The sequence below is a fragment of the Rhinopithecus roxellana genome, chromosome 19 (assembly GCF_007565055.1).
Source record: "Rhinopithecus roxellana isolate Shanxi Qingling chromosome 19, ASM756505v1, whole genome shotgun sequence".
NCBI classification, from domain to species: Eukaryota; Metazoa; Chordata; class Mammalia; order Primates; family Cercopithecidae; genus Rhinopithecus; species Rhinopithecus roxellana.
In genome coordinates this window covers 1,079,996-1,094,194 of record NC_044567.1, presented here as the reverse complement: position 1 = coordinate 1,094,194, position 14,199 = coordinate 1,079,996, and the positions used below count along the sequence as shown (strand labels likewise).

At 40.3% G+C, this 14,199-nt stretch overlaps 1 protein-coding gene across 1 annotated transcript in view; it reads left to right on the top strand.

Moving 5' to 3' along the window:
• Positions 1-14,199, top strand: part of DNAH9 (dynein axonemal heavy chain 9) — a 378,462-nt gene that overhangs the window by 197,949 nt on the left and 166,314 nt on the right. The window contains exons 42-43 of the mRNA XM_010376130.2: positions 8,472-8,633; positions 11,997-12,193. Of these exons, the coding sequence (XP_010374432.2) occupies positions 8,472-8,633; positions 11,997-12,193 (359 nt within the window). The remainder of the gene's footprint in view (positions 1-8,471; positions 8,634-11,996; positions 12,194-14,199) is intronic.

The window sequence follows — 14,199 nt, the reverse complement described above, 5'->3', positions numbered from 1 at the left end:
GACACCACCTTCCAATGACAGCACGTGTAATTGGAATTAATTTCCCAGAGCAATTGTGCAGGTAGGACTTTGAGCCGAACCAGCAAAACTCCAGACCCTGACGACATAGGGCCAGGTTGTTCCAGCCAGAACTCCTGAATGTAAGGAGCAGAAACCTACTAAACCCTGGTTCAGAGACTCAAGAGCTATGGACCAGGAAGGCTTCACCTGAAGGTGGAATCAATGAGCCCCTCAGGATAAGTCTCTGAGAACACATCTAGGCTAGTTCAGGATACCACTCCTGAATCAGATGTAGCTCCCAAACATTAACTCATTTTAAAAATTAAAAACAGAGACCCACATGGATCATATATATTTGCCCAGGAGCACAAGGAAGCCAGTAAAGGAACTGGAATCTAGGCCTTTAGGTTCCTGGCCTGGATGGCTTTCCACCACACCTTTCTGTCCTCATCTGAATTTCCAATGAGGAAAATAAGCATGTGATGGTTAAAGCAGCAAGAGAGACTCAGCTCTGAGCCTACAAAGCCTGCATCTCTGCAGCCCTCAGGACTGGAGAGCAGCAAAGTTTGTGCTTACCCACAAGTGGCTCCCAGTTTTTGAGCATTCATTGAGAAAGACTTTTTCACCACACAATCTCTCTCTTAAATATTACTGCAGCTCTATGAAGTGGGGGTGTTAGTAGGTGGATTTTTCAAAAAAAAAAAAAAGAAGTTAACGTCGTTTGATCAAATCTACACTGCTCATAAGTGACAGAACTGAAGGGGGAAGCATCAATTATGCTCCATTTACCAGAAGCAACCCAGAACCTTAGCTTCTGCCTGGAACAGCAGTCTTGTCACCTGTGCCACCTGAAATTTAATACTCACGACAACCCTTTGGGACAGAGGTTGTTATCCCAATTTAACAGAGGCTCAGAGAAGTTACTGGCTAGTCAATGATAGCACGAATGGTCAGGGAGGTTAAAAAAAAAAAGGTCTCGTGGAATATCGTAGAGTCTAGCCCAGTGGGAACGATAAGTTTTATGGAAAGGAGAGATGAGGTTGGAAAGGTAACTTGAGACTAGAGTGGGCCCTACTTAAGACTTAAGAGTTAGACTTTAGTCTGTAATAATAGCTAACATTTACTGAGCAGTGCTAAGCCTTTTACATCTATGAATGCACTTAATCCTCACAACAACCCTAGAAGATAAAATACTGATTATTTTCAATTCAGAGATGACAAAACCGAGCCACAGACAAATCAGTCTCTTGAGCGTGACTGAGTGATTGCATAATGGTAAGCAGCAGCATTGACAGAACAGCTAGAATGTTCAGCCCTGCTGTGGAGGCAATTCAGGGTGACAAAAGGCTTCCGGAGGAAAGAGTGCACCTTGTGGTAATGGTCACTGATGCAATATCAAGGAGGAACCAGAGAGCAGAGAGATAGGAGTGGAAATTGTTCCCCTGGCCTGTTTCTCTGCCTGATTCAGTTAGCAAAGAATCAGAGTGGAAACCCCCTGAGGTCGGCATCCCAGCCAGGCCTCTTTGCAGCCTGCCAGCTATCAGCTGCTCCAAGTGTGGAGAATGCGATACCCCTAAAGTGCTGCCTCCCTTCGGCTACATGGTCCCCTCACTCTCCTACCCTAACGAGAGTTTCCGGCTCATAGCTTGACCACAGTCTTCTCCTACCGACTGTGAAAAGAAAAGCCTTAGCCAAATTAAATTTGGCAGAGTCTAACTGATCAAAGAACAATTCACAAATCCGAATCAGGCAGCCTACTGGGCCAGAGTAGGCTCAGAGAGACTCCAGCATAGCCACATAGTGGAAGAAGATTTCTGGACAGAAAAGCAAAAGTGATGTGAAGAAAACTGAAGTGAGGCACAGAAATGGCTGGATTGGTGACAGCTTGGTGTTTGCCTTATTTAAACAGAGTTTTAATAGCTGGCCACCTGCGACTGGGCAAAACTCAGTGATTGGCACAAGAGTAGGTTACAGTCAATGTACACTTCCTTTTAATTTATAGTTCACAATGTACAGAGCAACTTTTAGGCCAAACTTAAAGTACATCAGGAGGCAGCTTTCGGCTAAACTTGATTTAACACTCCCTTCCTCCCTGAGTGTCTAACCAAAGGCCTGATTGAGCACTTCACACACCAACTCTGCAACATCTTAGATAGTTATGTGTTGCACTGAGATGGGGTGGTTTAATGTCTACAGCTTGGTGTTTGCCTTATTTGAACACCAGTTTTAACAGCTGGCCACCTGGGATTGGGGGAAACTTGGTGATTGGCACAAAAGTAGGTTACAGTCAATTTATATCTCTATTTCAATTACAGGTCACAATATACAGAGCAACTTTTAGGTCAAACTTAAAATACGTCAGGAGGCAGCTTTAAGCTAAACTTGATTTAACACTCCCTTCCTCCCTGAGTCTGACCAAAGGCCTGATGGAAGAGTATAGAGGATGGTTTAATGTCTACTAGGAGACAGGCACTGCCCAGAGTATGGTGTTGTTTTCCTTTATCCGACGTGATCCCAGGCTCAGTAATTCAGACCTTCTCTGTACTCCCCTTGTTCTGTTCAGATCAGAACAGAATTTGATAGTGCTCTCATATGGTTTGGCTCTGTGTCCCCACCCAAATCTCATCTTGAATTGTACTCCCATAATTCCCACATGTTGCAGGAGGGGCTGGTGGGAGATAATTGGAATCATGGGGGCAGTTTTTCCCATACTGTTCTTGTGGTAGTGAATAAGTCTCACGAGATCTGATGGTTTTATCAAGGGTTTCCGCTTTTGCATCTTTCTCATTTTCTCTTGCCACCGCCATGTAAGAAGTGCCTTTTGCCTCCCGCCATGATTCTGAGGCCTCCCCAGTCATGTAAAACTGTAAGTCCAATTAAACCCCTTTTCCTCCCAGTCTCAGGTATGTCTTTATCAGCAGCATGAAAATGAACCAACATATGCTCTGAGTAACAGAAATCACTAACCATTCCCATCTCAGTGCAACACATAACTATCTAAGATTGTGCAGAGTTGGCATATGACATGCTTACATTTACTCAGCCTTAATTGTCAACCACCCTGACTATTTGGCTATAACAAGATTTATAAACTTCAACTGATGGCTTGCCTCACTGTAAAACACAAAATTCTAGAGGTCAGGACTCCTGGTTGGTGCTTTTTCTTGTCCTCTGCGTCTCATATATTGCAGGTACCTAGGAGAGCTGAGGAGATAGAAGCTGAGATAAACATCTGGGTGGAGCCAAGGACATCTAATGGAATTTCTTTTCACTTTTAATAAACTTTATCAAAGTGTAACATACAAGCAGAAAAGCACAAAAGCCACAAGCATACACCTTGGTTAATTATCACAAAGGGATCCCACCTATGTAATCACAACTCAGATCAAGAAATAAAACATTCTCAGTGCATCCCTGATGTTCTCCTTTGCACCTTTCATTCATGCTTTCCTGCTTTCCTCCTCTTGCCAGCCCTAAACATTGTCTAAACTTCTAACATCATAAATTATTTTGGCCTATTTTTGAACTTTATATAAATAGAATATATAGTCAATATCACTTTGTATCTTTGTTCAGTATTATATGTGTACCTCTATTTTTAATAATTGTTACTTTTTGACTTAAAGAGTAACAGTTATGTTTCTTTCTTTTCAATCCTTAAATTGTTTAATTTCTTTTTCTTGTCTTATTGTGCTGGCTACAACTCAAGTACAATGTTGAGAAGTAGTGAGAGTAGCATTTTGTCACATTCCTAATTTTACAGGGAAACACTTTTAATAGTTTGCCATTAAATATGATGTTCTCTACTGGTTTTTCTGGGTAGCTTTTACCTGGATACTTTTTAAGGAAATATTTTTCTGTCTATAGTTTACTAAGAGTTTTAATTATGAATATGTGTTGAAACTTAAATGATTTTTCTGCATCTGTTTAATTATATAAATTTTTTCTCTTTTAGTCTGGTAATACAGTAAATTACATTGATTATTTTCAAACATGAAATCAACCATTCCTGGAATCAGCTCATCTTGGTTGTTTCATGTCTTTCTTTTAATGTTTTCCTAGATGTCATTTGATAATTTTTAATATAATTTTTGCATCTATATTCATAAGATTGTCTTGTAATCTTTCTCTAATATTCTAAGGTTATAAAGTCCTCATAAAATACTTTGAGAAGTGTTCCCTCTTTTTCTGTTCTGTAAAAGATTTAGTAAAACATTGTATTGCACCTTCCTTAAATGTTGGAAGAATTTGCTGGTAAAACCACCTGGAGGTTTGTTTGGTAGAGGTTTTAAATTATAAATTCAAATTCTTTAATACATATAAGACTATTCAGATTTTCTGTTTCTTCATGTGTCAGTCATGTTAAGACATCCATGTTATCAATAGTTGCTAATTTACTGGCATAAAATTGTTTGCAATATTCTCAGATTATCTTTTAAATATCTGCTGTATCTGACATTGTGTCCTCTTCCTTATATTGGGTATTATGTGTGTCTTTTCTCTTTTTTTCTCTTCTATCATCCTTGCTAGGGAGTTAGCAATTGTGCTAGTCAAAAAACCTGAAGGGTATACCTGCATTATTCATTTGACTTTCTTACTGTCTTAATTCGATATCCATTTGTATGTTATTAATACTCACTCTTTGCTTTATAATTTTTATTCCTACTTACCTTGGGTTTGGGGTTTATTCTAACTTCTTGGCATGGCTACTTATATCATTAATTGTCATCTTTTGTCTCATCTAAAATACTCATTTTAAGGCTATATAAATTTATCTCTAATCATACCATTAGCTACATCATGCAAGCTTTTATATGCTGTATTTTTGTTATCATTCAGTTGATAATATTTAATCTCCACTGTGATTTCTTCTTTAACTCATGGAATATTTAGAAGTGTATTGCTTTATTTTCAAACATGTAGAGATTTTCTAGTTATCTTTCTCTTACTGATGCCTACTGTTGTCAGAAAACACTCTATATGGTTTTATTCCTTTGAAATTTGTTGAGACTGCTGTATGTCCCAAGATATAATCAGTGTGCAGGTTTTTTAAAATGCATTCTGCAGATATTGGGTACGGTTTTATCAATATTCCAGTTAAAGCAACCTTGTAAATCATGTTGTTTAAAAAATTCCTATAATTTCTAGATTTTTTTGTCTGCTTGTTCTTTCAGTCCCTGAGAGAGATGTTAAGTTATTTCACTGTGATTGTGGGTATGTTTATTTTTCCTTTTATTTGTCATATTCACTTTATACATTTTGAAACTATGCTATTTATTAGGTACATACAAATTTAGAATTAGTATATCTTCCTAGCAGACTGATCTTTTTCTTATTTATTAAGTACACTTCTTTATCTCTAAAAACAATGTTTGCTTTAAAGTCAATTTTGTATGACATTAGTATGACTATTCCATATTCTTTAGTCAATATTTTTATGACATTTTCACTTTCTTGCACTCAGCTTTTCCATATTCTTATATTTAAGGTGTATCTCCCATAAGCAGCATACAGTTGGGCTCTTTAAACTCCAGCCTGACAACATAGCCTTTTAATTACAATGTTTAGTTCATCTATGTTGTTTTATATAATATTTATGATTACATCTACTTATGCTCTTTGTTTTTAATATATTCTACCTATTCTATCTCCTTTCTTCTCGCTTCTTGTAGTCTATCAAACTAATTATGTTTTTATAATTGTTCTCCCTCTTTTAGCATAGTATATATCCTTTTGCTATTCATCTAATGATTATCAAAGGCATCATTTTATCTTTTTGTCTTTTATAAATTAGCATATTTATTAATTGCCATACAATGCAAGGATCTTGGGACGATTTACGTCCCATTGACTTTTGTGCTGTCATTTATTTTAATCCTCTGTATTTTGAAAACCCATTGATATCTGTGTTTTAGTAAGTCAACATTCCTTTAGAGTTACCCATACGTTACCTTTTCCATTGCTCTTTATTTCTGTACATTTCTGTTCTTCCACCTAGGATCATTTTTATTTTGCTTGAAGAACTTCTTTTAGTATTTACTTTAGTTCATATCTGTTGGAGAAGTATCTTGCAATTTTAATTTGACCAAAAATATATTTCTTATTTTTAAGAAATTTTAGGGGTGACTTGGATTTCTAGGTTGGTAGCTATTTTCTTTCAGCAATTTGAAGGTTTCTTTTATTGTTTCCGTTGAGAAATTACCTTCAGACTTATCACTTACTAAATACTAACAATACAGTTATAAAAATAAACCACAACCTAAATAAAGTCTGTCAAATCCTCTACCTTTGAGACATTTGCCATCACCTGGAAGAAGCAAATCTGTACAAAGACAAAGTAATAATTTGACAACAGGTGAGGTGGCTCATGCCTGTAATCCAGCACTTTGGGAGGCCAAGGCGGGCAGACCACTTGAGGCCAGGAGTTCAAGACCAGCCTGGCCAATGTGGTGAAACCTTGTCTCTATTAAAAATACAAAAATTAGTTGGGTGTGGTGGTGCATGCCTGTAATCCCAGCTGTTCAGGAAGCTGAGGCATGAGAACTGCTTGAACCCAGGAGGTGGAGGCTGCCACAAGCCGAGATCGCACCACTGCACTCCAGTCTGGGTGACAAAAAGTGAGACTCTGTCACAAAAATAATATTAAAAATAATTTGAGAAACTAATAATTCTTCTGTAATCGAGATGTATATATAAAGGCTCTGTGAGGCACATGGGAGGGAACGCCACCGAGCAGGAGAGGTGTCTTGGGCGACTTCAACAGGAGGCTTCAATTGAGCTAGATCTTGAAATATGAGCATGGCAAGCAAAGCAAAAGGCATGAAGGCACAGAAAAGGGTGCAGGATCAGAACATAACGGGAATTTTCTGAAACTGGAATCTAGGTTTTTTGGGAAGTAGTGATAAGAGTGGTCATGAGGGGCCGGGAACAGTGGCTTATGCCTGTAATCCCAGCACTTTGGGGGGCCGAGGCAGGTGGATCACCTGAGGTCGGAAGTTCGAGACCAGACTGACCAACACAGAGAAACCCCCGTCTCTTCTAAAAATACAAAATTAGTTGGGCATGTTGGCACATGCCTGCAATCCCAGCTACTCAGGAGGCTGAGGCAGGAGAATTGCTTGAACCCGGGAGGCGGAGGTTGCGGTGAAATGAGATTGCGCCATTGCACTCCAGCCTGGGCAACAAGAGTGAAACTCTGTCTCCAAAAAAAAAAAAAAAACGATCATGAGGAAGCAGATTGTAGTAACATAGTCACCAGACCTGTATTCTATGCTAATGAATCTGCACATTATTCTATGAATTTAACTAAAGACCCATTAAATGATCCCTTTCCCTCTAAGGCAAGAAAGTAAGCAATGAGAACAGGCACAGGCATAGATGAGCTTGAACTTAGAGAATTTGTTGAGGTTATTGAGGGGCTCTAACATTGGGTGTCCACTTTTCAGTAAAAGAAAAGAAGGTTAGGACTTTGGCTAATAGTAACAGAAAAAGATGACAGAGAAATTTGAAAAGAATAATAAATATTTGAAACCAATCCTGTAGCACATAGGAAGGGAAACTGACTAGAGATAAATAAATAGATTGCTGACCTGCCAAGGTTAGCTATATCCATTCTAGCCCTTTGTTATAGTTCTGATTTTACATAGTCAATTGTTATCTGAATCAGTTTTCAAAATGGCACTTGTGGAATTGAAATATAGCAGAGAAACCACTTTTTCCCTCATTGTGGTTGATTCAAAATGTAGTTGCTAGAATTCCAGGCATTATAGTCCGGAAGACCTGGTTTCAAAAATTTGTGGTTTGAAGGAAGGCAACTTACTCTATGAGATGGGGCATGTTTTCTTTCTGAATTCCAATCTTCACATTATACAAAATGGATTTAGTAATAATTATTTCAGGGGATCATCATGAGTATTAAAAGAGCTTCATCTGGCAAAGCATCTAGTCCAGTGCTGGCTTCAATAGCATCTAATCCACATAACTTGCTTCAATAAATTATAGCTGTTGCAGTTGTTATTTTTATGATGAGCACAAAAGAATAATTCCAATGTATTGAGTATGTAAAATGAGCAATACTTGTTTCCTTAGGCATATTAATTTGAATTATTTAGACCACTTTAGAAAGTCAGTATTTTTATTCCACTTTGAAAAGTGAGAAAACTAAGACTCAGAGATGTCACGTGCTTTGCCCAAAGTCACACAGTTGCTTAGTGGTTGCCCAAAGTCACAAGTCACATAGTGGTTGTGCAAGTATTTGAGGTCAGGTCTGCCTCACTGCAACCCTTGGGTCTTTCTTTACAAGCTCCCTTTCAGCTTTCCAAGTATTCCCGCCACTAGAATGATCTACTGTTTAGCAAGACAAGCCCTAGGCACCATCCCAGGTTAGATAAAATGCTCCGGAAAGTTTTCCTAGCTATTGTACCTCTGGATGGTTACTGATGTTATTTTTTTGTGTGTCTGTTCCCTTGAAGGGCATTCTCTTCTCCTCAGTGGAATGTGTAAAATCCACACAGGATCTCATAAGGCTCTATCTGCATGAATCAAATCGAGTTTATCGGGATAAGATGGTAGAAGAAAAGGACTTTGATCTTTTTGATAAAATCCAGAGAGAAGTGCTCAAGAAAACTTTTGATGTGAGTATTGCCCTATGGATTTTCTTTGTATTTGAAAAAAAAAAAGATAATTATACAGATGATCACCCAAATGATAAAATCTAGCTGTTTAATGGGGAAAGGCCAGAGTCTAGGTGAGGAAGGAAATTCTGTCATGATTTTGCCCAGGTAAAAAATGCTGAGGCAAGAATAGATGCAAATCAATCCCAGAATCTCTGTATTGAGAATTCCATAGAGATCATCTGACCCAAGTCCCTACACGGTACTTAGTCCCCTCGCAGCATTTCTCAGATTCATTACCCCAGTGATGCTCTAGCATCCTTGAAAATGCATGATCCCATTGTTCCCAAGGCTGCCATTTTGGGGCTGCTAATTGGAAATTTTGAGCAATTTTGAAACTTGGAACATTTGAAATAATTTTAGAGACTGAACATTTGGTCTAATAATAATCTAGAAGTTATTTCTCTGACTACTACCCAGGTCTACAAAACAAACTCTCAAATATTTTAATGCCATTTATCTCACTCTTCCTGAGTCTTCTCTTCTCCAGGCCAAATAGCCTGAATGCTTTTAACCATTTCTAACATGGATTGGTTTCAAACCTAAACAACTCTGACATCCTCCTGATTGCTCTCTCACCAGTTCTCCCCTCTGAAATTGTGGTGCCTGACTTTTCGTCGCACAACCCAGCTGGGGTCTGACCAAAAGCAAGATCATCATTCCCCCTTTTCTTAAAGACCATAGTTTTGTTACTGTGTTTCCCAAAATATGTCCTGCTAAACAGTTTTACTACAAGATACTTCTTGAGAAAGTGTCTGTCATGAAATGAGTTGAGAAAATGCTTTATTGTATATGACTCTCTTAGAAATTCATGGTGGATTTAAGACGTTAAAGTCCTGAAATCTTGAATAACTCTAATTTACATATCATTCTGCAAATGTATTGGACCCTAAAACTCTTTCCTCTCATTAAACTTACTAATAATTTACATAATGAATGGCCCATAGATTATGCCTTGGGAGGCACTGATATAGTAGCACAGCCTGAGATCGTATTATATTTCTTAGTGTCAAAATTACTCCACAGTGAACACTGAGCCTTCTATTAACCAAAGCCCCATCTTTTCCACACATACTGCTTGTCTGTCCCCTCTGGAAATTAGAAATATTCAAATTTCGTATTTAGGTATGCTATGTTGTCCTTATACTCACCTTGTTTGGTTTAGCTCCGTATTTTTTTTTCCTGATAACATCTTGACCCTACCTCTGAAGATATTTACAGTCCATTCCAACCTATGTGACAGCCTTTTGAATGTTTAGACAGCATTTTAACTCACTTATTTTAGTCTGCTTTTGACTAAGCCAGCCGTCCTAACTTCTCCCACTTCTCTCAGCATTGTTATTGGAGCCTGATGTTTGAGACCCTCATGTTAGATGCCTTTCTCTGAGCATCGTAGAGTTACCCAATTCAGGTACTCATTGCTGGCCCTGCAGATTAGTCTTCATTGTCTTTATAAGTTGATCTGAGCTAGCACTTCAGAGTCATAACACTTGGACTTTGAAATAGAGTTTCCACGTGTGAGTCTGTGTACTAAGAGCACTGCCTTTTGATCACAGACCCAGATATATGAATATTGCCATTATCCTTCCCCAACAACATTTGAAATGCCAGCCTGGAGCACCCTTGGTCACACCAAATCTTGGTATTGGTATCAGGGAAGAGTTGCCAGATTTCCACCAACGAAGCGATACAATTCTGTTTCCACTACTCAAAGCATAAGCTTCTCTGATTCATGGCCCTGTGTGATTTGGCATCACTATTAAGGAATCTTTGATTCGCTGAGTTGGTTAATTTTCTCTCTGCCTTCTACACAGCATGGCTCTGATCATAAAATCGAAGACTTGTTTTGTTCATCAAAGAGTCTTTGTAAACCAGGCTTTCCAAAACTGCACTTTAGTTCCTCCTCTGCTAGATGATTGGTGTCAATTGACTGCTATAAGAACGGATTTCCAGGACATTAGCCCATTCTCAAACAGGGTAAATGCCTTCCCACATTATTTCCTCCGTCCTCATGTGTTTTCCTAATAGCAAGAATAGCCCTCCTGCACTGCATTTACATCTTATCCAAATGTCTGAGCATTTTTGTTACTGGCTGGCAAAGCCAGAATAGTTTTCTACAGTTTTTGAAACCACCTTCAAAATTTAATAACTTGTTTATTTTTAACTCTTTCCAGTCCTTTCTTCTTACACTCAGGCAGCAGCCCTGGTTTCTCTATAGATGTTACTGTCTTCTTCACTTGCCCTATATTAGGTTTGGTGAATCTTGTCCCATAGGCTTACAAGGCTAACCCTACAGTGACTTATGCCCTGGGACGTGTCCCTGCTGATAAATAACACACTGGTTACCTCTTTCCCAGGTAGGTCTTCCAGTCTGAACTTCAGGAGGAAGAAATGACAGGTGGGGACAACTGCTCATGCTGGCATAACATCCTATTTGTGTCTTAGAAAACCTATTCTTTCTCGGACTTTTCTCTTTGACAACCTTTTCTCCTATCTCAAGTCTTAGGTATTTGGGTTTTGACAGGTAAGTAGTTACTTTTTGTCTCCACTAACATGAAAGTTAAAAAATTGGTTTTCTCTTCAGTATTTAGAGGATACATTGGTGAAGAGACATATACTCCTTATCCTTCAAATTAATTGAATTATACTATACTATAACCAGCCCATATTTATTCAACATGGTAACATTTCTCCTATGGGTGAGATTTGACACACAGCCCGAAAGTGTTGTAAGTAGGGAGTTCTACCATAAATGCATTAAGATTACCATAAATGCACCAGTCACCTGAGGGTGGCTAGTAGCGCATTCTTCAGAAACCAAGTCCTCTGGAATGAACCTATGAAGTCAGGGCTGGCAACATACTTGTGTAATGTCACAGGAAAAGATGTTGGATGGCTTTGCTATAGATTGAGGACCTAGATCTGTTGGAATGTACATGCAGAAAGTGAGGCGATTGGGCCACAATCCTCTTCATTCAATACTGACAAAAGAGCCCCCACTTAGAGAAATCCACCCATCCATCCCTATCTACTCTTCTTCTCACAGAAGCACTCTCTTACTGTGCTTGTGAGGAGGCTCCATCCCACCTCCCACTTCCCATCCTCAGGCCATAAGGAATAACAAACATGACCTGAGACTTCTTGGAGCTGGTAGATGGATGTCAAACATCCACTTAAAAGGACTTCTCAAGAGAAGGACATGTTGGAAGTAGCACTGATGCTTAATTTCCAGGGAATGTGCAGAGCAAACCAGGTGTCTCTGCTCTGTGGAACCAACCCTAGGAGTCAATAATGAGGGCCCTTATTCCTGTGTCTCATCACCAGGATACTGAAGACCCTGTGGAGCAGACCCAAAGCCCAAACCTGTATTGTCACTTTGCACATGGTATTGGGGAGCCCAAATACATGCCTGTACAATCTTGGGAACTTTTGACCCAGACTCTGGTGGAGGCCCTGGAGAACCACAATGAAGTCAACACAGTGATGGACCTAGTTCTCTTTGAGGATGCCATGCGCCATGTGTAAGTGCACTTCTCATTTTCCTTTTCCTCAGTTGCTTCCTCTTCCCAGTGACAGGGGGTTTCATTCGGCTATTTGAGGTCACTTCCGTAAAACCAGGAAAGGAGCTCCTGCTTCTGCCTTAAAGGTCAAGATGGCTGCTGGCAGAGCAGCTGCAGCTCCTGCCGCCGGCCCTAGGGGGCAGCACAGTGCCGAGCTCAGGCAGGAATGGGTTCATTTCCAGGTCCGCCATTTGCTATCCTGGGCATGATCACAGTGACACCGAGGACAGACTTGAGGTCATAAAATGAGACCCAGAACAGCTCAGGACCTCCATCGCCACCTCGCTATTAGTCCAAGGGTCTTTTAAAAAAATGAGATAGGCTGGGTGGGATGGCTCACGCCTATAATTCCAACACTTTGGGAGGCGGAAGAGGGCGGATCATGAGGTCAGGATATCGAGACCACCCTGGCTAACACGGTGAAACCCTATCTCTACTAAAAATACAAAAAAATTAGCCGGGTGTGGTGGCAGGCGCCTGTAGTCCCAGCTACTCGGGAGGCTGAGGCAAGAGAATTGCTTGAACCCAGGAGGCCCAGGTTGCAGTGAGCCAAGATCGTGTCCCTGCACTCCAGCCTGGGCAACAGAGGCTAGACTCCATCTCAAAAAAAAAAAAAAAAACAGAGATAGGGTTTGTGTTCAAGTACATATATATTTCAAAAATTAAATATCCTTTGAGTGTTTTTGCCATCTAGTGAATAACTGAAAGTGATAACCAAGCCTCCAAGACAGTCTAGCCTCACACCAACACCATCCCTACCCTGCTTCTTACATTTCCCAATCTGAGACCCATGACCAGCGCTCACTGCCCTCCAAAATCCTTCCACCTTCCCCCAGGGTACTGATGGTCTTAGCAGCAACATCCGCTTCATTTCAACTTCTCTGAACTTTCCCTTTACTGCCAAATTCTAACTGATACCTGACTGACCCCTGAGTGGAGGAAAGCTGTTTTTTCTTCCCCATTCTATGTGCCCCAGGACCTAGAGAGGAGTAAGTAACCTCCTTACCCCCAGTCCCCCACCCCAATGGCACATTTAAGACCTTTCTTCTCTTATCCTTCACAAACTCCAGTTCTTTTGAGCACAGGTCACCTGCATTTCGTACTCATTCTTTCTCCTTGTCACTGTTATCTGCTGACAGCCAATTACTCCCCATCATCTGCTAATGGCCTTAGTCCCTGCCCGCCCTTCCTCCTCACCCATGTCTCACTCTTGGCATCTAGCTAATAATTCTTTCTGTTCCTTGGCCTGCTTGGCTCCCATGGTCTTTTCTTCTAGCCCACCTCAGCCCTCACTCTCATGTTCCTATCATAGGAACCCACCTCCAAAATCCCAACTTCAAACATCCCACTTTCTGACCTGTACCTGCCACCCTCCCACTCATCTGCTCTAGTCTTTCATTCAGTTTCATCATGACTTCATTCATTGGACCAACTACTTCCCCAGACTCTGTTGTCTCTCCCCCTACCATGTCTTTACTTTCCCTTTTTAAAAATTTAATTTAACTTAATTTAATTTAATTGTTTTTTGAGACAGAGTCTCTCTGTGTCGCCCAGGCTGGAGTGCAGTGGCGTGATCTCAGCTCATTGCAAACTCTGCCTCCTGGGTTCAAGAGATTCTCCTTACTTTCCTTTTTAACCACCATAGACCCCATCATCCCAGTGCCAGCTCCCCTAACTTTCTTGTCATTGTATCCACAAAATCTCACTTGGGCTAAACCTCACTATATTTTTTTTGTTTTTTGAGAAGGAGTCTCACTCTGTCACCCAGGCTGAAGTGCAGTGGTACGACCTCAGCTCACTGCAGCCTCCGCCTCCTGGGTTCAAGCAGTTCTCCTGCCTCCGCCTCTGAAGTAGCTGGGATTACAGGCACCCACCACCACACCCGGCTAATTTTTGTATTTTTAGTAGAGACAGGGTTTCACCACATTGGTCAGGCTGGTCTCGAACTCCTGACCTCAGGTGATCCA